General features: G+C 35.6%; 3 protein-coding genes across 6 annotated transcripts in view; 2 read left to right on the top strand and 1 right to left on the bottom strand.

Annotated features, from left to right (window-relative positions):
• The window catches only part of LOC107673880 (polycomb group RING finger protein 6-like), a 7,102-nt gene extending 1,137 nt beyond the window's left edge, over positions 1-5,965 (top strand). For 2 of the 3 annotated variants that reach the window (XM_016467689.1, XM_016467688.1), the window contains exons 3-11: positions 168-267; positions 387-483; positions 776-831; positions 949-1,008; positions 1,141-1,261; positions 1,775-1,802; positions 2,025-2,123; positions 4,196-4,282; positions 5,474-5,965. In XM_016467689.1, coding sequence (XP_016323175.1) covers positions 168-267; positions 387-483; positions 776-831; positions 949-1,008; positions 1,141-1,261; positions 1,775-1,802; positions 2,025-2,123; positions 4,196-4,282; positions 5,474-5,521 — 696 coding nt within the window. In that variant the 3' untranslated portion in view covers positions 5,522-5,965. The remainder of the gene's footprint in view (positions 1-167; positions 268-386; positions 484-775; positions 832-948; positions 1,009-1,140; positions 1,262-1,774; positions 1,803-2,024; positions 2,124-4,195; positions 4,283-5,473) is intronic. The other variant, XM_016467690.1, reaches the window with a different exon arrangement.
• A 2,179-nt stretch (positions 5,966-8,144) lies between these two features.
• LOC107673959 (alpha-internexin-like) lies at positions 8,145-11,361 on the bottom strand. Its single transcript, XM_016467813.1, has 3 exons — positions 10,208-11,361; positions 8,931-9,055; positions 8,145-8,829 (listed from the first exon to the last, which is right to left on the bottom strand). The coding sequence occupies exons 1-3, from the start codon at positions 11,267-11,269 to the stop codon at positions 8,586-8,588; spliced, it is 1,431 nt and encodes a 476-aa protein (XP_016323299.1). The 5' UTR covers positions 11,270-11,361; the 3' UTR covers positions 8,145-8,585.
• A 1,264-nt stretch (positions 11,362-12,625) lies between these two features.
• Positions 12,626-25,460, top strand: LOC107673949 (cytosolic purine 5'-nucleotidase-like). 2 transcript variants are annotated; one of them, XM_016467797.1, is made up of 19 exons: positions 12,626-12,684; positions 14,235-14,352; positions 15,559-15,597; positions 16,676-16,749; positions 18,495-18,612; positions 18,702-18,797; positions 19,087-19,178; positions 19,281-19,338; positions 19,419-19,512; positions 19,637-19,690; positions 19,835-19,918; positions 20,055-20,096; positions 20,468-20,575; positions 20,650-20,716; positions 20,817-20,987; positions 21,887-21,938; positions 22,195-22,255; positions 23,143-23,319; positions 23,413-25,460. In XM_016467797.1, exons 2-19 carry the CDS (start codon positions 14,252-14,254, stop codon positions 23,650-23,652), a joined length of 1,728 nt encoding a protein of 575 aa, XP_016323283.1. In that variant the 5' UTR covers positions 12,626-12,684; positions 14,235-14,251; the 3' UTR covers positions 23,653-25,460. The 2 variants fall into 2 exon arrangements, with proteins under 2 accessions (XP_016323283.1, XP_016323284.1); XM_016467798.1 differs by having other exon boundaries at positions 12,659-12,679.
• Positions 25,461-26,276: the final 816 nt, after the last annotated feature.

Below are 26,276 nucleotides of genomic sequence, written 5' to 3'. Positions count from 1 at the left end.
ACACACATGTATGTATGTGTGTGTGTGTGTGTGTGTGTGTATATATATATATATATATATATATATAAATGTAAATATATATATATATATAAATTGTATGTTTTAAAATTTATTTATTTTAATTTAATGTTTGTTTAATGTTTAATTAATGTTTGTTTTGTTTAAAGCGCTCTTTGCCTCTTAGGGATTTTTATGCCTATATTCGCTGTGCCCTCTGCAATGGATTTTTCATTGATGCCACCACCATCACAGAGTGTCTTCACACTTGTAAGTCTGTATTTCCCACCGGTGTAGTGGTATAAATCGAATTTTTCTTTTCATATTTTCATATAATCTGTGATCTTTACAGTGTTTTGAATCATGCCTGTTTATTTCCCCTTTCACAGTTTGTAAGAGCTGCATTGTCAAGCACTTTTTCTACAGCAACAGGTGTCCTAACTGCTCCATTGTTGTGCACCAGACACAGCCAATGTACAGTATCAGGTAACTTTAGTTTTATTTAAGTCTTTTTTTTTTATTAATACTGTTTTTGTCAATTTCAACTTTAGCAAACTGGGCGTATAGGGCGTAGTGTTGTTTACTGCTTTTGGTCTGTCACTAGAGATTTAGTCTAGCTGTTATGTTCGAGACCATCCCTTGTGTCTAATTACTGCTGCCTAGCAATAACAGCCTCACATATGTCCCGGGGTCTTTAGGGATTCTTGTATGCTTTAGTGTTTAATTACTGGTCATGTTTTAGCATGGGAGTCAAATTTCATCCCTTTTTCTCTATTAGACCTGACAGACAATTACAAGACATTGTTTTCAAGATGGTGCCATATTTGGAAGAAGGTTAGTGAGTTTATGTTGAACTCTTTCTTGTTACACTTTTGTTGTCCCATTCTGTCATTTGAAATATATGTGAGAAACATAAACAACACACAATATGTTGTGTTTTTTCTTCTTCAGATGAAAGGTCGCGAATATATGCATTTTATAAACAGAGAGGGCTTGACGTTCCTAAGCCAGGTTTGTTCATGCAATCATTCCACTGAAGTTTATTCTTTGAATATATATACGTTTTAGTACATAGGTGATGCTGAGAAATATTATTCTATTGTGCTTATGATGCAGTCTTTTTTCTTTCTTTTTCCCCCCCAGTGGCGTCTCCAGCTACATACCCAGTGAAGCCGCCTCAGAGACAGAAGAAAGACATGCTGCCTCAGTCTGTTTTTACCATTCCCTCAGAGCTAGATGTGTCTCTGATGTTGGAGTTTGTGGGGTCAGTAATGTTCATTTGTGATTCTGCGTATATCACTGATGTCATTCAGTTTCTAGAGCTTTCAGCTGACTTTATGTAAATGTAATGACTTTTGATATAAAAAAAAAAAAAAGAGCAAAGACAGGTTTCATTTTTGCAATAACACGCACCATGAATCATTCAGAAAGGCCCGCAACATGCATTAAGTAAATAGGGTAAATTTAGATTTTATGTTGAATTTAAGTTTTCTGAATGCCAGACAGGTTATTTTGTGTATCATCACTAGATGGAGCTAAACAGTCAAAAATCAAAAGACTCTTTAAAGCAGTGATTTTCAACGTTTTTCATTGAAAGGCCTCCCATTGTCCAACACAGTATTCAAAGCCCCTCCTGAGAACCACTTGCCATGTGCTCTGATTTTGCACAATTGTAAAAGCCCGCCTATTATTTATAAATTATTTGATTTATTACACAAAATATGTAATCTGTAAATGTTTCATCTAATCTTTATTTTTACATATCTTTGATTTACAGAGTTGAAGAGGGTATTGAGAACTATAAGGTAATATTCATATTTTGTCAGTATTGCAATATTGATATTTTTGTACTTTGTTTATTTGTGTACTCACAAAAAATAATGTACTTTATATTAAGGAAACACATTGCAGTATTATTTATGCTTAATATAAACACTTTAATCATTGTGTAGAATTGAGCTGAAATTGTGCTGTAGGCCTGGCTGATTTTCCTTTTTTAATATCCTGATTATATTTTCACCCTCAAGCCCCTTGAGAGGAAGTATGTGCGTGTGTCAGGGGAAGCCACTGTCCGTCATGTGGAGCTTTTTATCAGGAGGAAGATGGAACTGAGTCAAAACTGCAAGGTGAAATACAGATTTTTTCCCCCCCTTTATCTTTAATATCACCCGCAGTGTATTTTGAATCATAAACCACACTCTGTATCAGGGTTAGGTCTTGGTCTTAAACAGCTTGTTTTCATTAAACCAGACGCATAAATCCTGCCTCAGATGGTCAGCAATGTCAGAGGTGGGAAAGAAATGTGGGGTGAGCACAGCACCCCCCAGCTGTGTCAGCCACTCAATAATTCATACTGACAGGACGGGCAGAATGAATCCGACGCCACCCTTCACATCAGAGCAAAGATATGCTGAGTCATTTGATGCAGAATTGTTCTTTTTTCACTCCTTAGTGGACTAAATTCAGCAAAATCGCTCGTCCTCTTTAGGTTTCCACAATGCGGTCATCATGTAAAAGTGTGTGATTAAAGAAATGATGTTATTAGGATGTTCCCTTTGCCTCTCAACGTTTCAGTGACTCTGTCATACTTCACAATCCTGCCACATTGCGGTTTAATTAGTTTCCCCTTAATCCCAATTCTTAATAAGGGTTTGAGTCCTTGAAAAGAACCACAGCTCAGTCGAGCATAGAAATTACTGTCTGTGGTTGTGAATAACAGATTATGTTTGAAAAGAAAATCTAGTGCTGTTTATATACAGTATATATATACTGTATATATATTTCAGCTGTCACTTCTGCTGACTGACACGGACTTCTCCAATTTGAGAGCCATATTTTTAACTGGTAACTGGACACTGTTTATTTTACAGTGTCCTCGTTACATACTATATGTTGCATGTACTTACTATAGTAATTAAAGGTAAGTTTGCATAATTACAAGCATCTAACCCTAAACCAAACTCTAATCCTAATCTTAACCCTATAATAGGTATATGTTAGTAGTAATTAATATTACCAGTACTTAATTGTGTAATTACACTGTAACAAGGACACCTTAAAATAAAGTGTAACATTAAACTTTTACACACACATTCACAGATTCACAGAAATATACTTACATATTTACATTATTTTCATTGTTAATTGTTCATAGTATGTATGTATACATGTGATTTGGGGCATTTTAAAGATATATTCTGGGTTCAATTCAAGTTTAGCTCGACTGACAGCATTTGTGGCATAATGTTGATAAATAATGTTGATTTCCACTTCTCCCTCCTGTCTTGATTACTGTGAGGCACATACAATGGAAGTGAATGAATGGTGCCAATCTGTAATGCTGACATGATATTAGTGTAAAAAATGCTTATTGTATTATGTTTTATTAATGTATTTTACTGTGTAAAATTAATTTTACAATTTTGTTGCCATGACAGCTCACTTTTAATCAGAATTAATATGCTATTATAAAATTATAAGCTTCACAATTTTGCTTTTTCGTTTGTGTAATTAACATTAATTGCAGTATTGTGATCTATAGTCACATGCAAGCAGTTAGTAATGGCTGCTTGCATGTTGTGAGGCTAACAGTCATATCTGGATTACTGACTTAAGGGTTTTTCCTGGCGTCCAGTCACTCAGTGTTGATTAGCTAAGACTGATCTGGCTCGGTGAGGAACACCTCATAGTGCCAGGGACATCTACTGGGATAGAGGTGAAAGAGGAGGCACGAGGGTTTGTGTGCCTGGCTCCAGGATAGCCCGCTGTGCCCTGCTCCACATACTAGACTCTAAAAATTGTCTAATCATTTTGGGAATACACTGAGGCTGTATTGTATATGCATATGGAGGCTTAAAGTGTATTTCCATCTGGCATTTTAGGGTCACTGTGAAAAAGTCTTCTAAAAAGTTTGTACCCACTGGAATCCAACTTTTATTAGTGATGTTTGCTAATGCAAGAATCCCTATTTCTATTGCTTATTTTACTTGTGATATGTTTGTGAAGGTTTTTTTTTTCTCAGAATTCAGCATTGGCATTGTGCTATGGTCAGGAACGATTCTTCAAAACATGCAGTGTTTTGAGGAGAGGAGTGCTATTACTTTCCCAAAGTGATCAGGCTAAAAGCATTGGTATTGATGATATGACAGATAGAAAAAGAAAAGTTACATGAACATTTACATTCTACTTCATTTGGCAGGTTGATGTTGTGTGTGGAGACCATCTTCTTGAGCAATGCCAGTCTTTGAGAGAAGTTTGTAACACCATGGGAAAAAATGCATTGCAGGTGGGTGTCTGATATAATGTACCTTTCACCTTTTTATGTTATTTTGTCTATTATATTTTTTTGCAAAAAAAAAAAAACTGCTAGAGGCACAAATAATTGCTTAAAAGGACAATTCATCCAAAAATGACAATTCTATCTTCATTAACTCACCGTCACGTAGTTCCAAACCTGTATGAGTAACACAAAAGAAGGTATTTTAAAGAATGTGGGTAACCAAACGGTTTCTGTTCCCCATTGACTTCCATACATTTATTTTTTTTTTAACCTTACTTTGGAAGTCAGCCAGCAGCTGTTCAAAATACCTTTTTATGTTCAACAGAAGAAAAAAGCTCATGCAGGTTTGGAACTACTTGAGATTGAGTAAATGACAAATTTTTGGGACAAAAAATGGGAGAACTATCTTTTTAAAGGGGTCATATGATGCTTTAGGGATCTTATCTATGCACAATCAGCTTGTAACACTCCAAAGAGAAAGGAAAACTTGAAATCGCATCATATGACCCCTTTAAGGATTGTTCAGTATCATTGAGATGTTTTTAGAGAGAATGAGCCTCATGTAAGCTGTTAATAAGTGTGAAAAACAGGCGCCTTAACACAATTCCTGTCTCGCCCTTCACACAGCATTACATTAGAGCCTTAGCAGCTTCAAGTGCTGCTGTCTCTTAAAAATAGCATTTTAAAGTAAAAAAGACAAACAGGTCTCTTTAAAGTCTCTTGCTTTGTTCTATGTGTTGTATGTGACCGCTATCGCTATTTTTCGAATGACATCTGTGATAATCCATTGTGGTTAATCTGACATCAAAATGTAATTTCATTGTTATTTTCAGCAGTCATTACTCCAATCTTTAATGTCACATGATCCTTCCTAATAGGCTGATTTGCTGCTCAAGAAACATTTCTTATTATTATCAGTGTTGAAAACAGTTGTGCTGCTTAATGTTTTTGTGGAAACTGATCAATTTTTTCAGGATTCTTTGAATATAAAGTTCCAAAAAAACAACATTTATTTGAAATAGAAATCATCACTGACAATGTAAAATTCTTTACTTTTACTTTTTGTCAATTGAATGAGTTCTTGCTGAATTAAAGTATTATTTTTTTTTTATTTTATTCTTGCTGACCCAGAACTTTTAAACAGTAATGTAAATGCTGTATTTCTTAATACCCACATTTCTTATTTTCCCTTTTTAGGATGGCATGCTGGTTCTGCATTTCGGACTCGTTCTACCTGCTCAGTAAAGAGGAAAGACACAGAAAGACCAACTACTGTGAAATTTACATTGTACAGTGGTTTTATTTCAAGGGCTAAACTGAATTTAATCATATAACAGTTATCCTATGCAGTGATCCTTCGTCTTCCTGGTTGCCTTCTGCTCAAAAAGATTAAGAATATGGCAGCATTCTTTGAGTAAATGCATTAAGAAACAGAGCTAATGAGCTATTTCCAAAATATACTGAGTGTTTGTTTGTTTGTTTGGATGACTGATTTTTGGTTACAATTTCCACAGCGGTGAGGGTTCTGTGAATGCTCTTTTATACATTTGCTAATAAAAACACAGAGTAAGTAATTATTTTACACCTTGTCTCTGAGAATATATTGTTTGACATATTGTTTTATTGCTTGGTTTTGTTGTGCCTCAAGTTAAGCTGACAAAAATTAAATCAGTACTTTGAAAGAAATAATTCACTTAAGTACCTGGGCAGTACCCAAATTGTTAAGTATTTAATTCTGAACAGCAATGAAGATGTTTGTTTGGTTTACTGTCTTTCTCTCCTCAACTCTTTTAGGGGTGTTTAAATGTTTCTGGTTGTCTTTGTTCATTTTAGATTGAAATCTTTATGTATTGTTTGAGTCATATTGTGTTATTACAAGGCCTTTGGGGGGAAAGATCTTTCAAATATTTTTTTTTTTCATCTTTTGCAATATTGTAATTGAAGTCGTCTTCATTTTTTAAAACAGCTTTACAACAAGATGTTAAAATGCACATGGCCAGATACACATAATTTCATATAAATACTATGCATCCCTTTTCATTTAGTCATCTTTTTAGTTTTGGGAAATATTTTATGACACACTGATTTTCTGTTTGTGTGCTGCTGATTTCAAATTGAGACACTCTTATTTACACAAAAAATATTAGATTAGCCTAAATGTTAGGAAGCATATTTCACCTCATATGTAATAGAGTCTAGTCACCTGTATGGGATTCTTTGTGAAAGCCATTATCACAAAAACTCTGGAGAGTCTGAGGCTCAGTGTAAGGGGGAGAGAGATAATGCTTACTAACCCACAGGGACTGTTGAAAATGGTTTCCAAGGGAACCGCCTTAAACCCCCTGTATGATTTCGCTTGTCTTAAGGTTCAGATATTGTTTATGAGAGTGTAGGATTGCAGGTACAAGCTTGTTCAAATCTAAGCCCATCTAGTTTGAGTTGATTTGATGTTGCTTTTTAACATTCTACAAGTGGGAATATAACTAACCACTGATGTATCTGATTTAATATATCTCTGGCTGTTTTTACCTTACTTTTTATTTTTTTTTTTAATCAAGTGCTGTCTTGGTGATTATAAAGGAAATTTACTGACCTTTTTCGAAAAAAAGACAGTGACTCTTAAAGGGGCATCTCCCATACTTTTCAGTGATTGACAGTCTTTCGGAACAACACAAAGCAGGAGCCTTTTTCTGAGTGGAGTGGCAAGATATAATCAATCATAGCTAAATTCTCCCTTTGTTTTTTGTGGAGAGAGACAGAATCCATAAGCCTTTAAATAGGAGGTCGTCTTTCTGCCATTGAACAGAGTAGTTAATGCAATTTAGATGATTACATGTGCACTCATTTTTAAAAGTTTGGGGCCAGTAAGATTTTTCTGAAAGAAAATTTTTTTTTTCAACAAAGATCCATTGAATTGATCAAAAGTGACATTAAAGACATTTATAATGTTACAAAATATTTCCATTTCAAATAAATGCTGTTATTTTGTTTTAATGATCAAAACCTGGTAAATGAACATACTTTCCAGAAGGCCAACAATTCACTAAAAATGTTTATGTGAAACATTATGAAGTATTCTAATTTGTTGAGATAGTGAATTGGTGGGTTTTTGTTAAATGTGAGCCAAAATCATCACAATTAAAAGAACCAAAGACTTAAACTACTTCAGTCTGTGTGCATTTAATTTATTTAATACACGAGTTTCACAATTTGAGTTGAATTACTGAAATAAATGAACTTTTCCATGACATTCTAATTTATTGAGATGCACCTGTATTCCACAGATTCCACAAAAATGTAAGGCAGCACAACTGTTTTCAATAATAATAATAAATGTTATTTTATCACCACAACAGATTAGAATGATTTCTTAAGGATCATGTGACACTGAAGACTCGAGTGAACATTTTGCATTGCCATCACCGGAATAAATTACTCTTTTAAATATATTAAACTAGAACATAATTATTTTAAATTGTAATATTTCACAATATCTGAATTTATCAAATAAATTCAGCCTTGATGAGTATAAGAAACGTCTTTCAAAGGCATTCAAAATCTTACCAACCACAAACACGGTATTGTAGCTCTAAACAGAACATTGTTTATAAAGGCTCAAACCATAAAGAATCATCAAACCACTACGGCTAAATTAAATGAGTTGCAAGTAAAAGAAACATTACCTATTTAATGTGCTAAATCTCGACTCTTTGAGGAGTTTTAAAAATAAACAGCAATTAAGAGCAGTGTAATAACATTAAATGTAATGCACGTTTATTGATATGAGACAGATAAGATTAGTGATGTTGAGAGTGATTTATGAATAAAAACAAAAACATAACATTTCAATTATTGACTTTATTGTGGTTAAGGCATATACATGTGTAACAGTTAGTTAAGTGGTTTGGTCCCTTATTCGTAATATAGTGCTTTCCAACAAACCTTTCATAAATAATTGTACATTTATCCATAATCGTTGGATCAGTGGTAATGCTGGCTATATCTTAGTCATCCCTTAATATTGAAGTTCATATTTATACTCCTAACACCATCAACAGGACTAAAATACTCTCTGAATCTACAATTAAGAAACAGGACATATCTGAGGCCTAAGTTCCGGAGTATTAAACCAGTATATTGTAGATATGGTATTTGAAACATTATATCACCATTGCAATATATTAAACGTGTTACCAATTACTATAAACAACAAGTGGCAGTTTTTAGCTAGCAGTGATTACTGTGCCAAACTCTCAAAAGACTGCTGGGAAAATAGCTGGAGAAGTATAGGTTTAATAACCGTAACATTCTAGTTAGAGTTAACATCAACAGTATCGCTCTTTTCTGCCTTCTTAATCACAGCGGTTTCCTCCGGGTTCTCCTCCAGCTTGGCTCCTGCCTTGGATTTGCCATGTCCCTCTTCTTCTTTCTCTTTTTTAGGATTGCGGGTTGAGGTGAAAGCGGAGCGGCTCTGATACCCAGAAGTGATGCTGGGTGTGCTGGAGAAAGTCACCCCAGAACTGAAGTGGGTTTCTTCACCCTCCAATAGCTTTCTATGAGGACATCAATGACGACTGGTTAGTTCTTATTAATTTTCATTCTCGTTGCATTAGTTATTTCATGTGCAATTAAAGTGGAATCATTGGTGCTTTACCTGTATGCTGCAATTTCAATGTCTAATGCCATCTTGACGTTCAGAAGATCCTGATACTCCCGGAGGTGACGGGCCATTTCACTCTTAGTATTTCTAAGATCAAGGTCCAGCTGCCCAATTGTTTCCTGGTTAATGGGATTTAAAAATATATGTATCAATATTAGCCTTAGCACAAAAATATTCTGTAATGGCCATCATAAAATTACAAAAATATTCTTATAAAGAAATGCAATACATTGAAACCAGCTTGCACTTTTCACATTCACATGACCGTTAATTAATTTAGCTCACCAAAATTAGATCCTTCTTATAAAAGCTGATGTGAACCTTTATCTCTTGGCATTGACTGGCTGTCTCAGTACAGAGTTCAAAGACGCTAATCTGATTCACACTGGCACTTCTTTCACTCTCAAAAGATGAAAGGTCATAGATCATGTCTGGGAAAAACAAGCCAAAGTGATCTGGATACTTTATATGGCAGCGTGCTTAACGTTCACATTTGTAAAGCATCTAACTCATCAAGCAGTTCTAACACATCAATATAAACATAAACTGAGGTTATCATGGGGTTTCTTTCACCAAGTGAACATGACCTTGCAGAAACCTCCCTTGCAAAATCCTCTTTATCAAGAGACTCTTCTTAGTGGAATTAACCTCAGCCACCTCTCATGCGCGATTAGTTCAGCACCATGGACAGAGCACCCGGCTACTTGACATGCCATTCAAGCAGTTTCAGTCTTGTCCTGTGGTATAATTCACAGTTCTTCTAATTATTCAATTTACATTTGTTCATGAGCTCCTAATATAATTGGGTAATTACATTAAATATTTATACTTTTAAACACTTCTGTGTCATGCTGCAGGACTATTAAAAATAACTAATGAAGGCAAAAAGTTGATTAAAAATGGTGAAAACCAGCCAGAGCACATAAAACATGCTTTCCTTTATATATTAATATAAATACAAAATAAATGCAAATACATAATATATAATATAAATGTAAAATAAGTAAAAAAACAAAAAACCTGAAGGGGGATTTCTCAAGAATAATAAATTATTGTTTAAATAAAATATGTCTACCTAGATACAGATATACAGACAGACAGACAGACAGACAGATAGATAGATAGATAGATAGATAAATAGATAGATAGACATGGAACTTTTTTCTCTCTTTTCCTTTAAATAAATATTTTTATTTGTATTATTAAATTGAGTTATATTTTCATACATACATGCTTAACTCCAAAATGATATGTCAATTTTATGTTTCTACCTGATAATCTGCGACCTCGGCATTGTGTGCATCTTCCATCTCGCGGATCTGTCGTTCAAGTGACTCATTTGTGCCTCGCAAGGTTTCGATTTCAATGGTTCTGGACTGTAGTTGTCGCCTGTAGTCGTTGATCTCCTCTCTTGCGGCTCTCATGGCCTCGTTGGTTCTAGTGGCCTGTTCATTGAGGCTGGTGAACTTTGATTTGTACCATTCCTCGGCAGACTGAAGGTTCTTAGACGCGAGGGTTTCATACTGCCCACGGATCTCTTTGAGGGCCGAGGTCAGATCCGGCTTGGATAACTCTACTTCCACAGATATCTGGGCTGCCTGGATCATACTAGTCAACTCCGCCACCTCTTCATCATGCACTTTCCTCATAAAATTGATCTCGTCCAAGAGGAACTCGACCTTTCTCTCCAGGTCCACGCGCACCATTGTGGCATCATCCACATCTTTCTTGTAGGATCTGAGCGTCAGCTCTGCCTCCTCGCGCGCTCGGATCTCATCCTCAAACTTGCCTCGAAGTTTCTGCGAGTCTTCGTCGATATTATCTCGTTCAATGAGAATGTGAGATTTTTCATTGTTCAACTCGTCCACCTGGGCTCGCAGATCCCGGATCTCTCGCTGACAGAGGTCAGCGAGTCTGGACGGCTCGTTCTGCCTCTGGCGCAGACTCACGAGTTCGGTCTCCAGCACTTGATTGTGCTGCTCCAGATTGCGCACCTTCTCGATAAACATCGCGAAACGGTCATTGAGGCCCTGCAGTTGTTCCTTTTCATTGGTTCGGACGATTTTAAACTCGTTGTTTAACACAGCTGTTTGAGAGAAATCCACGCTGTCGAAATGCACCGGTGAAAAGGAAGATGACCGTCCCGATCTTTTGTAGTAGCCCGCTGGAGAGGCACTGCTGCGGGAGAGAGAGTGGGACCTGAAGCCGCTGGAAGACATGGAGCTCCGTGAGGAGACATTGCTCATCCTAGAGGTGGAACCGGTGAAACGAGGGGTTTCCCCAAATATCTTTCTATAGGATGAGGACATGTAGTTGTCTGATCCGTAACTCATCTTCGTCACAGCTAAAGGAGTCTAAAATGGGTGTGCTTGTCATTATATACCCGGAGGACTGTCCCATTCAACAGCCTGTCATGTTCCCTCTGGTGGTGACAGTTAAAATGAGAATAAACCGTTTCTGGCCAATTAAAACATTCATTTAGTAGTTGTTTTCAAATGGTATGACATTTGCAAACAAAGGACAGATTTTTGGGCCGTGTAAACTGTTATGTGTCGATGGAACTGTCCAGGTTTGCGCAGTGATGAATGGACCCGAGATTTAACCGTTAAATCGATTTAGGCTTGATTTAAGATCTTTTTTTATCTTTATTTCTTTGTGGTATATTAAATGTTTTTAGATATCCATGCAATTTTAGACTGCATTGGACAAAAAAAGAAAAAAGAAGAAAAACTTCAGCCCAGTCTTTTAAGACACAAAATTTACTTCCTTTACAATATTAAAATAATAGCCTATATTAATAATAATTAAACCAATTGGTCTGCCAGGCTGACCAGATGACAAGTGCCCCAAATATTTTTTTAAACATTAATTTAAAATAAATAAATAACAATGAATAAATAACGGTCCTTACACTGTTGAAAAAAGCAGCATAAACCAGCCCAGAGTTGTTTGCTGGTTTTAGTTTACACCCTAGCCAACTCAAAAGTGTCTAAAAGCCTTCTAAAACCAGCAAACAGACAAAGGTTTGGGGAACCGTCCAAGACCAGCAAAAAGCGTAGGCTGGTTTAAGATGTTTTTTTTGCCAGTAGGATTCCTACAAATATATAAAATATTCTTATAATATGCATAGCATTTCCCGTCATTTTAGAATCGTTTTTCATGAACAAACATAATTTTTAAATGTAAATTTTCTTTAGTCCCCCACCTGAGTTCATTTCTACTAGGGCCAACTAAATAATTTGTTTCATTAGATAAACGTTAGATGAATTTCATTTAAAAAATATATTTTGCTATTTGTGTATGTTGAGTCCTGATATGAAATACAAATTCAAATCAACCTTGTAGTGATTAAAAATCTGGCAACACGGTCTAAAGTTGACAACCAATAGATGGCGACATTTCTCTTCCAAAATGTTTTTTCTCTACAGATTACTGCCATTGTTCATCACTGATGGAATACAAATACATAATTTTACAATAATTTTATTCATGTCGCTGTCAACAGACATTAAATAAAATAAATAGGACATGAAATGAATATTTTCACTGTAGTTGTTCATGATCGTTTCAGATTAGATTATGCATTTTTATAATGCATATCTATTTTTTGACATTACTTCCACAAACTATATCAACTGTTTGAATCTCATCTTAGTTTTTGGATGGACATCTAGTGGCTGGATGGTTTGCGCATGCGCAGTATGCAGATAGCGCAGAACCGCAGTTGTTGGTCACTGAAGGAGGTGAGGTAAGTAGCCTACTGACACTGGGCGGAGATATAACGCGTATCAAGAAGCAGTAGTTATATCATTAAATTGTTGCACAATAACTGTGTATATAAACGTTATAGCGACAATCGTTAAGGCAGTTTCCTCCATTTTATGCATTTGTTTCCGGTTGATCAAAACTAAAGGAATGTTAGTTAGCTGGCGTGCTAACTTTACCATCACTGAACTGCATAAACAAGAGGAAAGATATGCGCGCATGTATGCCTTGATATTATTAATACATCTTTACAGTTATTCTAAGGCATAATGTGGAAACTTAATATGGTCTTTATATAAATTAAGTAGCAGGTGCTTTGAATTCAAAGCTCCATTGTGTCTTAGCAATAAATGCATAAGACGGCGTGTATATATATTATATGCATTGTCTTGTATATACAACGTCAGGCAAAGATTTAAATAATATGCATAATGTTTATGTTTGTACATTTTATATCGCTTTTGATCATTTGTACATTATGTAATTCGTTGATAGTCTTGTAGGTACCTTGTAGAGAATGAGAAAAATACATTTATTTTGGTATTTGAGAAAAAAAATTATAAAAAATAGGCTACATTGTGCGGCTTCTGTGAGCTGTCCTTTAGTGTTACAATTAGAGAAGTAGTTTCTTAAGGGGTATCTAAAAATATGTATCATAAACCTGGTACTTTGTAATTGGCGCGGCCTACAGTGAGCAGAGGCCGGGGGCTAGCGTGAGGAACGGTGGGAGGGTTCGAGTGAGCAGAGGCGGGCGGGCTTGAGAATGGTGCGGCCGGCGATTTCGATGAAGGAGCGTCCGGAGGCATGACGAAGCAGATATCGTCCTCTTTTGGAAGGCCAAACAAAGTAGTTTCGCTTTCACAACGAAGCACACAGCGTCTTTACGACATGGCGGCGGAAACAACAAAACTACAGCGAGAATAAAAGTTATGCCTTTTTTCTTTGTGTGAACATTTGGGCGGTGTTATGCAAATCTTCCCACATAGTGAGGTAGATATGTGGGGGCGTGTTAGAACGAGCCGTTTTAGGTAGGCATGGCTGACTCTGAACTTTTATAAAGAATATCTCTTTGGATTTGAGACTTTAGTCTTTGCAACTTTACAGATCTTCTTTATGCACCAAGAGCTTGTAACAAGTCCAAAGAGAAAGGAAAAATTGAAATCGCATCATATGACCCCTTTAAACATTGTTTCAGGCAGCTTTCTGTAGTTGTGTGTTATGGCTGTTTATCTTTGATACAGGAAATACTGTTACACTGACATAAAATGATTATAAGTGTAGCTTTAGAATAGATGTGATGATCATGAACATTTTGAGATTCTGTTTAAAATAGTTTGAATGTGTCTGGTCCTTTGTTGTTAAGGTTTGCATATCACCTACAGGGCTATTGTGCAACAATTAAATGTGGTGGAAATTTAACCTCTGAGATACTAAACTAGTGCTGTGTATATTCAAATTCACTGTGTTCTGCCATCTGCCTGTGCTGCATAAAAAAAAAAAAAATCTCTTTTAAGTTTTTGCTTTCTTTCTCAGACCTATACTGGTTAAAGATGACAACCTCTTGGAGTGATCGGCTCCAGAATTATGCAGACCTTCCTGCCAACATGGACGGTTCATCCGTGAAGAAGTACAGAAGAGAGGTGCAACAGAGGTATTAATACATTTCACTAATGCTTTCAGCTTTGAAGGCCATTGCCATTAATTTGGTTAAATCAAATCATGTACTCTCTTGGTAACGTGAAAACAAATTAATTGTTAAATAACCTACATTTAAACAAACCGAAACATGTAAATGCCTACTTGGTATATATATATATATATATATCTAGTAGCAACAGTTGGAGACAATTACTTTAAATGACCTGGTCTCTACTCCAATTAAGATTATGGTCAATAATGAAGACATATTCTCATTGAGATATTTACATTTTATGTGCACAATGCTTTTGAGGACATAGAAAAAATAACTTTAAGACTCCAAAAGGAATTGTAGACTTGTAATTATCTTTTTTTATTTAAAATTAAATATGGCGTGTAGCATGTTTACTTTTGCCATGCCATCATGTTGTTCTGTGGATGCACCTGTTTATACGTCTGTTTGTCTGTCAAAATCGGTCAACTTCATTGCTGAAAATGTCAGCTTGCATGTGATTTAAGCAAAGGTTGTGTATTGTAAGCTTTTTGCTCAATCAAAATAATTAATTGTTTTCTCACTGTGCCCAACTTTGGAATATTTTCTATTATTAAATAAAAAAATTACCTTTTAAATGATCATTGTAATAGTGTATCTGCACATTATGATACTCATATCCAATGTTTAATATGCTATATTTACTCATGCCTTTTGGCAGGTTAATTTGGCCTGTCAGCATAATACTTGCAAATTCCTAAAATGCTGTGTTTGTCATGGCAAACAGTCATTTCATAAGAGCAATCCTTATTTACATGCAGACTATGCTGTAAATTTGTTGACTTGTCATAGTTTTCTGCAGAAAAACCATCATGGCAGTCACAGTGCAATATAAAAAAAAAATCAAAAAGTAAATCCAATGACAAGAAGACCTGAAATGTCCTGAAAAGTTTACTAGACACAGTTCTTCATGTAGTGGCATTAGTTGATGTGTACTGATGTAATATATAGTCCATTTATTCCTTTATTACAAAGCTTACAACAGGAACTGGCCCACTGTCATCCTTCTATGAGGTATGCCATATAAAAAAAAAATCAAAAAGTAAATCCAATGACAAGAAGACCTGAAATGTCCTGAAAAGTTTACTAGACACAGTTCTTCATGTAGTGGCATTAGTTGATGTGTACTGATGTAATATATAGTCCATGTATTCCTTTATTACAAAGCTTACCACAGGAACTGGCCCACTGTCATCCTTCTATGAGGTATGCCAAAGTTTTGTTGTTGACCTGCAGTGCTGACTGATCATCTGTTTTGTAATTGATGTTTTTTTCTCCCATGTGCTCATCACAGCACAGCACTAAAAATACAAGATGAACAAAACCATCAATGCTTTTGCACTGTGCTGTGACCGTATGTAGGTGTCCATAGGAAGACCTGTGATGGGATTTGAATCTGTGAGATCATTCCTTCATTCTCCCTTCTCCTAGCTATATCTCCTTCCTTCATGCTCTTAACGCATCATTTAACAGCTCATTTGTTCCTAGTGTAAATTCAGCTACATTTTTAGTGTTTCACTGCAAACGTATAGATGGATAAAGATGTACCAGCATCAGGTGAATTAAAAGAAAATAATTGTTTTAACATCATTTGGAAAATAACTGACCATAGCACAATTTTAAATAATGTGAAATACAATAACAGATGTATAAATTTAACTTAAAAATACTAACTCTAATATAGCAAGGTTTTTACTTTTTTATCCCTTAACTGACAATTAAAAGTCTCAAAGGTGTCCAAATGCAAGTATTTGTATTTAAGGGTGCATTTTGGTTGGTTAATAATAATTATGATCAATCATAACGTTTCATATAGCGCTGTTATTTTTCATGTATCAGTTAATTTCATAGAGATGAGTGGTGTTATTTTCATCAGAAAATTATGTTTTTCTGGTTTGTAAAACAGATGTGTTCAGCAGACTATGATTTTTTTTTAGATTTTATTTTATTTACCATTCTGCCGAAAAACTTAATTTAACTGGAAATCAAGGAATTTTACCGTGCCATTTGCTCCACCTCATACTTTGCTGCTGTTGGCCGAAATAGTAATAGATATCATTTAACCAAATGTATTAATTCTGAATTATTGCTTTCACAGGTCACAATACGTCAATGTAACTCATTATCTACATTAACATAAACTCCCATAGAGCTGAACAGCTCATGGATTGTGCTGAAGGCAATGGAATAATACAGTCTGCTGAATTTAACACAGTTTGCGACTGAGAGCATATTAAATATCAATGACATTTGTCTTAAATTGCCTCTGTTTTTATCTCTGCAGAGTTTTTGTCAATAGAAGTTTGGCAATGGAGAAGATAAAATGCTTTGGCTTTGATATGGACTACACTCTAGCAGGTAAGATGAAGTACTACTCTCTCTATGAGCTGCCTCTGAAACAGATGAGGCCCGCATGGTGCCTTGTTTTGCAGTCATTTATGAAGGAAGTTCAAAAGAATTGTAAAGCATCGCGAAATGGTAACACCATAGCATGGTACTGTAAGGTAATCCTTGGTCTCATGTATTTGGTGGTGTCATGGCTCTGTAAATAGCACCCCTGTCTTCAGCTGGCTCATGTCAGGCACATGATTTTCTTGCGCTTAAAGCTGTAAACAAGATGAATGGGTGCATTGACATCCATGATATAAAATGTGGTCCTTTTGATGGGTCATTTTCCTGTTTATGGATCTGTGATGATAAACAAGTGCTAATGTTCACAGGAAAAGGTTTGAAGTTCTACTGCCAGCACACAGCCTAATATTAACACCAAATATGAGCTGCTTAGACTGCTTGATCAATGTGCATGTGCTGTGTAACTCCCTCTAATTGCAGAGCAGTGAATTTGCTTACCGTGGCGAATATTACAGCAGAGAAAAGTAAAGAGTGCACAACAATTTTGACTGCATTTAGTTTACTATGATCATGAGGTCAACTCAGTTTTAGCAATGTTGACATTTCCTTCCTCTCTTTCAAGCAGAGGTCTGTCATATCTTTGTGGAAATGTTAATTCAGCTGATCTGGCTAATTTTGTTTTGAGGTCCAATGGGTTTCTTGCAACATAATAATACAGTGTCTTGTGCCTATACAGGTCCTGTTCACTTAAACCTTTTTGCTTCTAAAAAAATTAAATCAGTGCAGCTCTGGTTTATTAGGCTCCTTGAGGGGGTTAATTCGAGGAATCATTCAATAGAATATATAAGATCAAAATGGGGAAAAGAGGTTAGCATTTCCTTGTGACCCAATCAATGGAATAAAATATGTACTATCCCACATACCTCAACAAGCTCAAGAATGTGGTGTGAGTTTTGTTGGAAAAATCTGACTCGCTTTTTTATCACACCAAGAATTAAGGAATTAGAAAGGAATTAGAAACGAGAACCTCTCACCCATGCTGGAGGAACTGTGGGTTAGAAAAAGCCCATCAAACACATCTATTTTGGCAATGTCTAAAGGTGAATAGTTTTTGGGAGGTTGTATGGCCTACTATTAATAGTATTTTCACTCTACATATACCAAAATCATTTCATGTTTTATATTTGGGAGATATTCCAGATGAGGTTGGAAAAGATGACAAATATTTATTAAAAGTTTTACTGGCAACAAGTAAAAAGGCGATACCCACCTACAAGAGAAGACTGTTTCCAAATAGTAACAGAGGTTAGATAAATTAAAAGACTCACATATAGCCTATACTTTAGCTGCAAATGTAAATCTTTGAAAACAAATGGAGGAAATGGTTATCAAGTTCCTTTGTGGTTTAGATGATTGCATTTGTAAGTGTATGTAAATGTTTACTGATATAATGTACTGGCGAGATGACTAAAGGTTTATATGTAATGTATGGCAACCTTTGTTATACCTTTTTTTCTCTCTCTCTTTTTCTGTAATGTAAGGTTCTGCTCTCAACATAAAAACTGTATTATATAAAAAAATATTATATAAAAGTATTATATATATAAAAAAGAGAATTCTTTCAAAAACATTCTTACAGAGCCTAAATTTTTGAACGGTAGTGTATATGATAACATTTTCATCACCATGTTTTCCCCACATTCATGCATTATATCAGATATCCTTGACTGTGTTTTCTTCTCTGTTAATAGTGTATAAGTCTCCAGAGTATGAATCTCTTGGCTTTGATCTGACTGTGGAAAGACTGGTTTCCATTGGTTACCCACAAGAGCTGCTAAACTTTGTCTATGACCCTGCTTTTCCCACAAGGTGATTTGAAAGATCATTTTCTAACATGCCTTTTCTAACTGTATTTTGACTACATATTTTGATTCACGCAAGTTTTGAACATCTTTCAGAGGCTTGGTGTTTGATACAATGTATGGAAACCTGCTGAAAGTAGATGCGTATGGAAACATCCTTGTGTGCGCTCATGGTTTTAACTTCCTGCGTGGGTGAGTCTACACTCGTAATTTAAGAGCAACTGATGCCCTGGCTAGTGCTCACTTTGTTTGTGTGTTTATTCCTCTCCCTTAAAAGCTTAATTTGTAGGTTTTTTTTAACCTAGTAAAGCAAAAAGTTAATTAAAAAAACTGTTTGGAAGAACATGCACTGGTGAATCATTAACAGTAAGACAGGAATGGTGCATTAAGAAGTAAATAGTGTCACTTTTGATTTGATCTAGATGTTACGGGGTTAGTCACACCTCAAGCAAATGTTTTTTTTTTTATTGTATTTTTTTAGTCCAGAGATAAGAGAACTGTACCCAAATAAGTTCATTCAGCGTGGAGATACAGAGCGATTCTACATCCTCAACACACTTTTCAACCTCCCAGGTTAAAATCTTCTATCAGCTAATATCAAAAACCTAAAGAATATATACGTAGAATCTATAGTCCATGTTTAAGTTAACATAGTTTGTTTTTGCGCTTTATTAGAGACATACCTCTTTGCCTGCCTGGTTGACTTCTTCACTAGTTGCTCCAGATATACAAGGTTTGTTTTTGTGCCCTCATTTTAACGCTTCTGTAGCTACTCTGGCATTTTATATGACCTTTTAATTTTTGCCTCCACAGTTGTGAGACGGGCTTTAAAGATGGAGATCTTTTCATGTCCTTCAAGAGCATGTTTCAGGATGTCAGAGATGCTGTGGATTGGGTCCATTTCAAGGTAAATGCTATTTTTAAGTGCTAAAATAATGTTTTTTTTTTTTATTTTTTTTTTTAAGAAACACCCTTTTTGGATTTAGTATAAATTTCATACTATGGATAACTACTTCTGTGTGACATTTCAGGGCTCACTAAAAGAGAAAACGGTTGAAAATATGGAGAAATATGTGGTGAAGGATGTAAGTAAACCAGATTATCGAACAGCTTCTTGCTGACCAGCATTTTTGTTACCTTATTTCACTTTGTATGTTTATTCATAATGAATTTTACAGACATAATTCGTTTTTTTGTGTATTTCCATAACTTTTGTCATCTTCTTCTAGGCCAAATTACCGTTGCTTCTAAGCCGAATGAACGAAGTTGACAAAGTGTTCCTTGTTACCAACAGTGACTACAAGTACACAGATGTGAGTTATTCTAGAAGAAATGGCACAGACCAAGTCCATAATCATCGGACATTGACTATTTAAGGTCTAACAAAATCTGTTGAATTTTCATTAGAAGCAAATGTAAAGTGTAATTTCCTCTCCTTTTCTCTTTCAGAAAATCATGACATACTTGTTTGATTTTCCACATGGTCCAAAAGTAAGTGATCTTCCCTATTGTTGTTCACTAGCATACCAGTGGTACTTAGTGGTTTTTATTTGTCTCAGATCCTCAATGAAAATGTCTAATGACAAAAGACAGTACACATTTCACATATAATTTGTGTAGAAAACATGAACCAGCGAGCTGCACTGTGTAAAAGAACACCCTGAGGATTTATTTGCCAGTTATGATGTGTCTGTATAATATCACAGTTTTCATTAAAAAGTGTTCTAACAACAGATGTTGAGAAAGGGGATATGAACAGAAAGACAGGGAGTCTCAGGGGCCATATAAGAACTCATTTTATTGCAGTTTTATCGCATACACAAAGACAGTGACAGACTGAATCTATTATTTCTTTATTATAGGCTGGTACGCCTCATCGGCCCTGGCAGTCCTACTTTGACGTTATTGTGGTGGATGCCAGGAAGCCAGTGTTCTTCGGGGAGGGCACAGTCCTGAGACAGGTGGACACGGTAAGATCCGCTAGACTCACATGAGTAGCTTCCTGTGACAAACTCATTGATTCAGCAATATTTCTGTTCTGTAGTCTACTGGGAGACTGAAGATCGGAACATATACAGGTCCCTTGCAGCATGGCATAGTGTATTCTGGTGGTAAGATAAAAATGGATGTCGTTTTGCATATTTTATTGACTGATTTTTTTTTTTTATTCTAGTCTAAAATGCCTGAATGAATATGCTTTATTCTTCCCAGGTTCCTCAGACATAGTTTGTGACCTACTAGGAGCAAAAGGAAAGGACATCTTGTACATCGGTGACCACATCTTTGGAGACATCCTGAAGTCTAAGAAGCGTCAGGGCTGGAGAACGTTCCTGGTGATTCCTGAGCTGGCTCAGGAGCTGCACGTGTGGACCGACAAGAGCAGTGAGTCTGTGACAGGGTTATTACAGTTAACTAAAACCATAAAAAGCATGTTCACTTCTTGAAATAAAATAAATGTTTACTGAAATAATAAATAAATTAAATATTTAAATTTGAATTCAGCTAGTTGCCAAAACTACATTTCTCATTTTCATTTAGTTTAACTAAAACTGAAATAACAATGAATAAAAAACTATATAGGATGAAGGCACGGTTTGATCTGCGGCTGACCAATCAGCAGAAAGGGGCGTTTAATTCCCGCCCACATGTAGAAATCGAATATTCAAGCTGTTTATTCATTTTTCCACCCATGAACGAAAAATTAAAACTTAAGCTGAATTCTCGTTTCTCGTTTTTTGGAAGAAAACGAAAAAACAAAAAAGGAGCCGTTTTCTCATTTTTCTACTTTAAATATTAAATCAAAAAACGAATGATCGAATGATACACGGATTTTTAAGGAATAGTTCACCCAAAAATGAAAATTTGTTGAAAATGTACTCACCCTCAGGCCTTCCAAGATGTAGTTTGTTTCTTCATTGGAAAAGATTTGGATAAATTTAGCATTACATTACTTTCTCATCAATGGCTCCTCTGCAGTGAATGGGTGCCGTCAGAATAAAAAAACAAACAGCTGAAAAAATATCACAATAATCCACAGGAATCCATCTAATTATTCTACATCTTGTAAATTGTCAGCAAATGTAAATTTTTGGGTGAACTATTCCTTTAACTAAATTTAGAATGAAAACAGAATTTTTTTCAAATTTAATATATATTAAAAAATAAATCTTACTGATACTAAAATAGCAGTGGTCCATGCAGCCTGCAGACACACATTAAGTTCAGTTTTATGGGCATGGGAGCAGATGAGGACAGTTCACTGTGTTTGCTTTTTTTTGCAGTGCTGTTTGAGGAACTACAGAGTCTGGACATTTTCTTGGCAGAGCTCTATAAGTAGGTATCATCCGGGAACTCTTGCTCAGATGTTTGCACCGCCACCATCCAGTGCCCGTGCGTGCTCTCAGTCATGCACTCGCTTACCCGGAGAAGGACACGTCCTGCTGTCTGCAGCCAATTTCACGTGCAGATAAAGGGGCGCACATTCCTTTTTTTTTTTAAGACTGATGGTTCACGTCTTCTATTACTTGAACTCGTTCGACACTGTTCTCACCCCACATCATTTTTCTCCATCCTTTCTTTCTTTCCACAGGCATTTGGACAGCAGCAGCAATGAGAGACCTGATATCAGCTCTCTTCAGAGGAGGATTAAGGTATATTTCTTGATAAATAGGAAAGTAGTGCACTGTGTAATGAGAATCTTGTCAGTGATGTCATGTTACTGTGGAATATTTTTTTTTTTTTATGTTTTCCACATTTTAAATTGGTGGGAAAAGTGCATGAAAGTTGGCCAAAACAGCACGGGAGAAATTCACATGGTTATTTCCATTTTTAAAAAAGGCGCATCTCGGCAACAAGACAGTTAAACTTCAGATACTTACTTTGTAGAGCATGTGTATCAACCAAACAGAGCACGTAACATAATTACGATATTTTAAAATATTTATTTTGATGGAATATTTATTTTTGGATGCCAAATTTACGTTTAAAATGTACCTTATTTTATTTCAGTCCTATATTTAATGACACTAATGATATTTTAATATTTGGTGACATACATTTTTTTTTTTTACCTGATTAATTGTAAAAAATAATCAACAGATGTAATTACACTACCATTCAAAAGTTTGGGCTTGAGATTAAGATTTTTTTTTTAAAAGTCTCATGTTCATCAAGGCTGCATTTATTTGTTTAAAAATAAAAATGCGTTAAAACAGTAATATAATGAAATTGTATTAAATTTTGAAATAACTTTTTTATTTTAATATATTGTAAAATGTTATTTATTCATGTGATGCAAAGCTGAATTTTCAGCATCATTACTCCAGTCTACATTTATTTTTTCAGGACTCTTTGTTGATAAAGTAAAAAAGAAAAAAGAAAAAAGCATTTATTTGAAATGGAAATCTTTTGTAACATTTTAAATGTCTTTACTTTTGATCAGTGTAATGCACACATTATAGTCCTGAAGGAAAGAATAATTCCCATCACTTAATTCAAACTCAGTTTCGTGCTGTTTCTGTATTTCTGATTTTCTCAGAAAGTGACCCATGACATGGACATGTGCTATGGAATGATGGGAAGTCTGTTCCGCAGCGGTTCTCGTCAGACTCTCTTTGCCTCTCAAGTGATGCGTTATGCTGACCTATACGCTGCGTCCTTCATCAATCTCCTGTACTACCCTTTCAGCTACCTGTTCAGAGCCGCCCACGTCCTGGTAAACTCAACAAACGCACTGTCTACAGTTGATACATTGGTCATAAAAGACAGGGTACTTCAGTAACCTGTTTTATCTGTGGTTTGCATTTAGATGCCTCATGAGTCCACCGTGGAACACACTCACGTGGACATCAACGACACAGAGTCGCCCATGGCCACACGCAACCGTCACTCCATCGACTTCAGAGACCGTGAGTGCAAGAGACACCAGCTGACCCGCTCCATAAGCGAGATCAATCCTCCACACCTCTTCCCCCTGACACCACAGGAGATCACTCACTGCCACGATGAGGATGATGATGAGGAGGAGGAGGAAGAGGAGGAAGAATAAGCCTGTGGCATTGTCGTTAACTGGATTTGGGTTTTTAGAGATGTGCCTGCGGTTTAAATAAGTATTATCATTGCATTCACACTCAGCCATATGTTTTATAGAGATATAAGAGAGGATGTTTATTTCTTGCAAAGCGTATTACACATATTTTAGAGTTTAAGGTCTGATGAGAGTATGAAGCTAAAACTAGGTTTTGATAGTTCTAGCTTCTTTTTTTTGAATGAGGTTTACAGATGGCATCACTTTAAAACATGGAAATGTTAACGGAGAAAAGATCCATTTAAACTGAATTACAGAATCAGTTACAATGATATTTGCATGACATTGAGGGAGCAAATAACAGTTACTAGGTACGTCATTGACTTAAGCTTGAGGAAAATGCATGAACACTTATTTTGTGGCTCCATGAGGTATTAACTTGCCTTCAAAATTTGGATAAGAGCCATGTAGCATGCTGGGAAATGTCACACCAACAATGCAGCTTGCTCGGTACGTGTCTGACTGCCTGTTAAGTGCTGTAACATCGCCATCTTCTTTTCAAAACTGGACGTATGCAAATTAGTGTCATATTATTGGGTGAAAAATGGAACACATGCAACTGTTGCCATTTTATGCAGAATGAGATACAGGGTTTCAGGTTACTAGATACTGAAGTGTAGTAATGGTTTGGGAGATGACGTCAACTCTGAAATCTCCCTGTATGCCTTATGCACTCGCCATGATCACTGTGTTAATATTAGACTGTGATTCTAGAGCTTAGATTCATTATTTACTATTTTTATATCCACTGATATAAAGGTTAATTCAACCAGATATATTGAAAACAAATCATTTTGTTTGAAGTAACTTTGTTTGATATTAGCCTAACGGTTAGTTTTTGGCAGTTGGCCGTGATTTAAGATTGAGAGCTGGTCTGAATGTTTGACACAAAGCCTTGTGGGTGACAGTGGACCAAAGGGAAGCTCGTCTATGCATCACGCTCTGTCATAATGGACATTTGTAATTCATACAGAAACAGTCAAGATCCTGAAATGTTGTTTTTGATTGACATGGTGCTCTGTTTAGCATCAGAAGTGGTTTTGTCTTTTGTTGTCGTTTTAAATCAAAAAGGGAATTTATGATGGGTCCATGTTGCTTTGGAACACCATACCATGTGCACTCATATATACTGTATTGGTTTATTTTGAACAGTGTTGTTGATTCTGCATCGGAGTTCAACCAAAGCCATCTTGCCAATGTAATATGTGAAGGGACGCTTTCATAACCAAAGACTGTTATTAGTGTCCTTCATTTAAATTCACTGATGCTGTTGAAGATTATTGATTTTGTGACTGTATTGTGTGATAGTGATATTGTTGAGTTTGTGTTAACCTAATCAAACACCCCTCTACGTTTATTTTTAGATTTTTTCATTCAGGTTATATATGCTGTATATTGAAGTGTAGTATGTATGCGATTCATCTGTACTTTTTATTGTTTGAAATCTCTGGATTTGTTAGATTTTTTTTTTTAGCCCGAGGTCTGTGAATCCCTTTTTAAAATTGTTTCCTTTTACTATTGTTTCATCAACATGTTTTGCAGGATTTATTTTGTATGTATTAAGTTTATGTTGTGCATTACTGTAAAACGAAATGTTATGACAATGTGGGAGGATTCGATCTTACTGTAGTTTTAATGTAGAAATAAATCAGAATGCTTTCGTCAGAAATATTTTCATTTTTATATTTTCCATCGTTTGCTACACAGGATTGGTTTTCAGTGCTTTGGCTTGTTGCGTATGAAGAGAATAAAGTTCCTGTCATGCAGCACCCCCTTGTGGTCCTTCAACAATAGCCGTCTTTGCGTCTTCAAAAACCATCATGGAAAATTTGTCCTCACTAGCCCTTGTATTATTATACTTAACCTGGGAACTTTGTTTTTAATACTTATCGCACATTCAAAATAAATAAATTGCCAGCAAACTGGACATGCATGAAATGATAAAAATGTATGCCTGTGATGCAGCATGAGATTCTTCTGATAAATGCATCTGCCAAATGCATATATGTAAATACCCTAAAATTTTGTATGCACATTTCAAAACATATCAGTGTCGACACTTTGTGGCGATTTTCATTACCCTACATGAAAAAAAAAAAATAAATCAGTTAACCAGTATTTCCATTAACTTAAAAATCTAAATGGGTCATAATAATATAATTTCATTCTATATTATACACCTGAACCAGCATTATATCTTTTACCTTCTGATCAATATTAGAAACCTTTAAAAAAAAAAAATGCAGGTAACCATAAAGTTGTCAAACAGTTTTATTATAGCAATTTCCATCTGCATTATATATATATATATATATATGTATATTTAAATCTGATATAGCATTGTCTGTTTTGTAGTATGTAAGCATACAATAGTACTCTGATTTATGACTGTACAGTATCTCTATACACATTCAAGATTGAAAATAGCAGCAGTGTATGACAGACTCAGACCGCATGTTAGAGCACCACATTTTTGAAGACACTTCCTCTTATCTAAGGCAGGCGATCCAACATGAAAACATCGATCTGGTCTGTAGGACATCACCAAATACTTTGTGAAATGAATGGGTGTTCCTCTTCAACAC

Source organism: Sinocyclocheilus anshuiensis, unplaced genomic scaffold, assembly GCF_001515605.1.
Source record: "Sinocyclocheilus anshuiensis isolate Anshui unplaced genomic scaffold, SAMN03320099.WGS_v1.1 scaffold292, whole genome shotgun sequence".
NCBI classification, from domain to species: domain Eukaryota; kingdom Metazoa; phylum Chordata; class Actinopteri; order Cypriniformes; family Cyprinidae; genus Sinocyclocheilus; species Sinocyclocheilus anshuiensis.
Note: the sequence above shows the minus strand (reverse complement) of the source record. Positions and strands in the feature narration are given on the sequence as shown.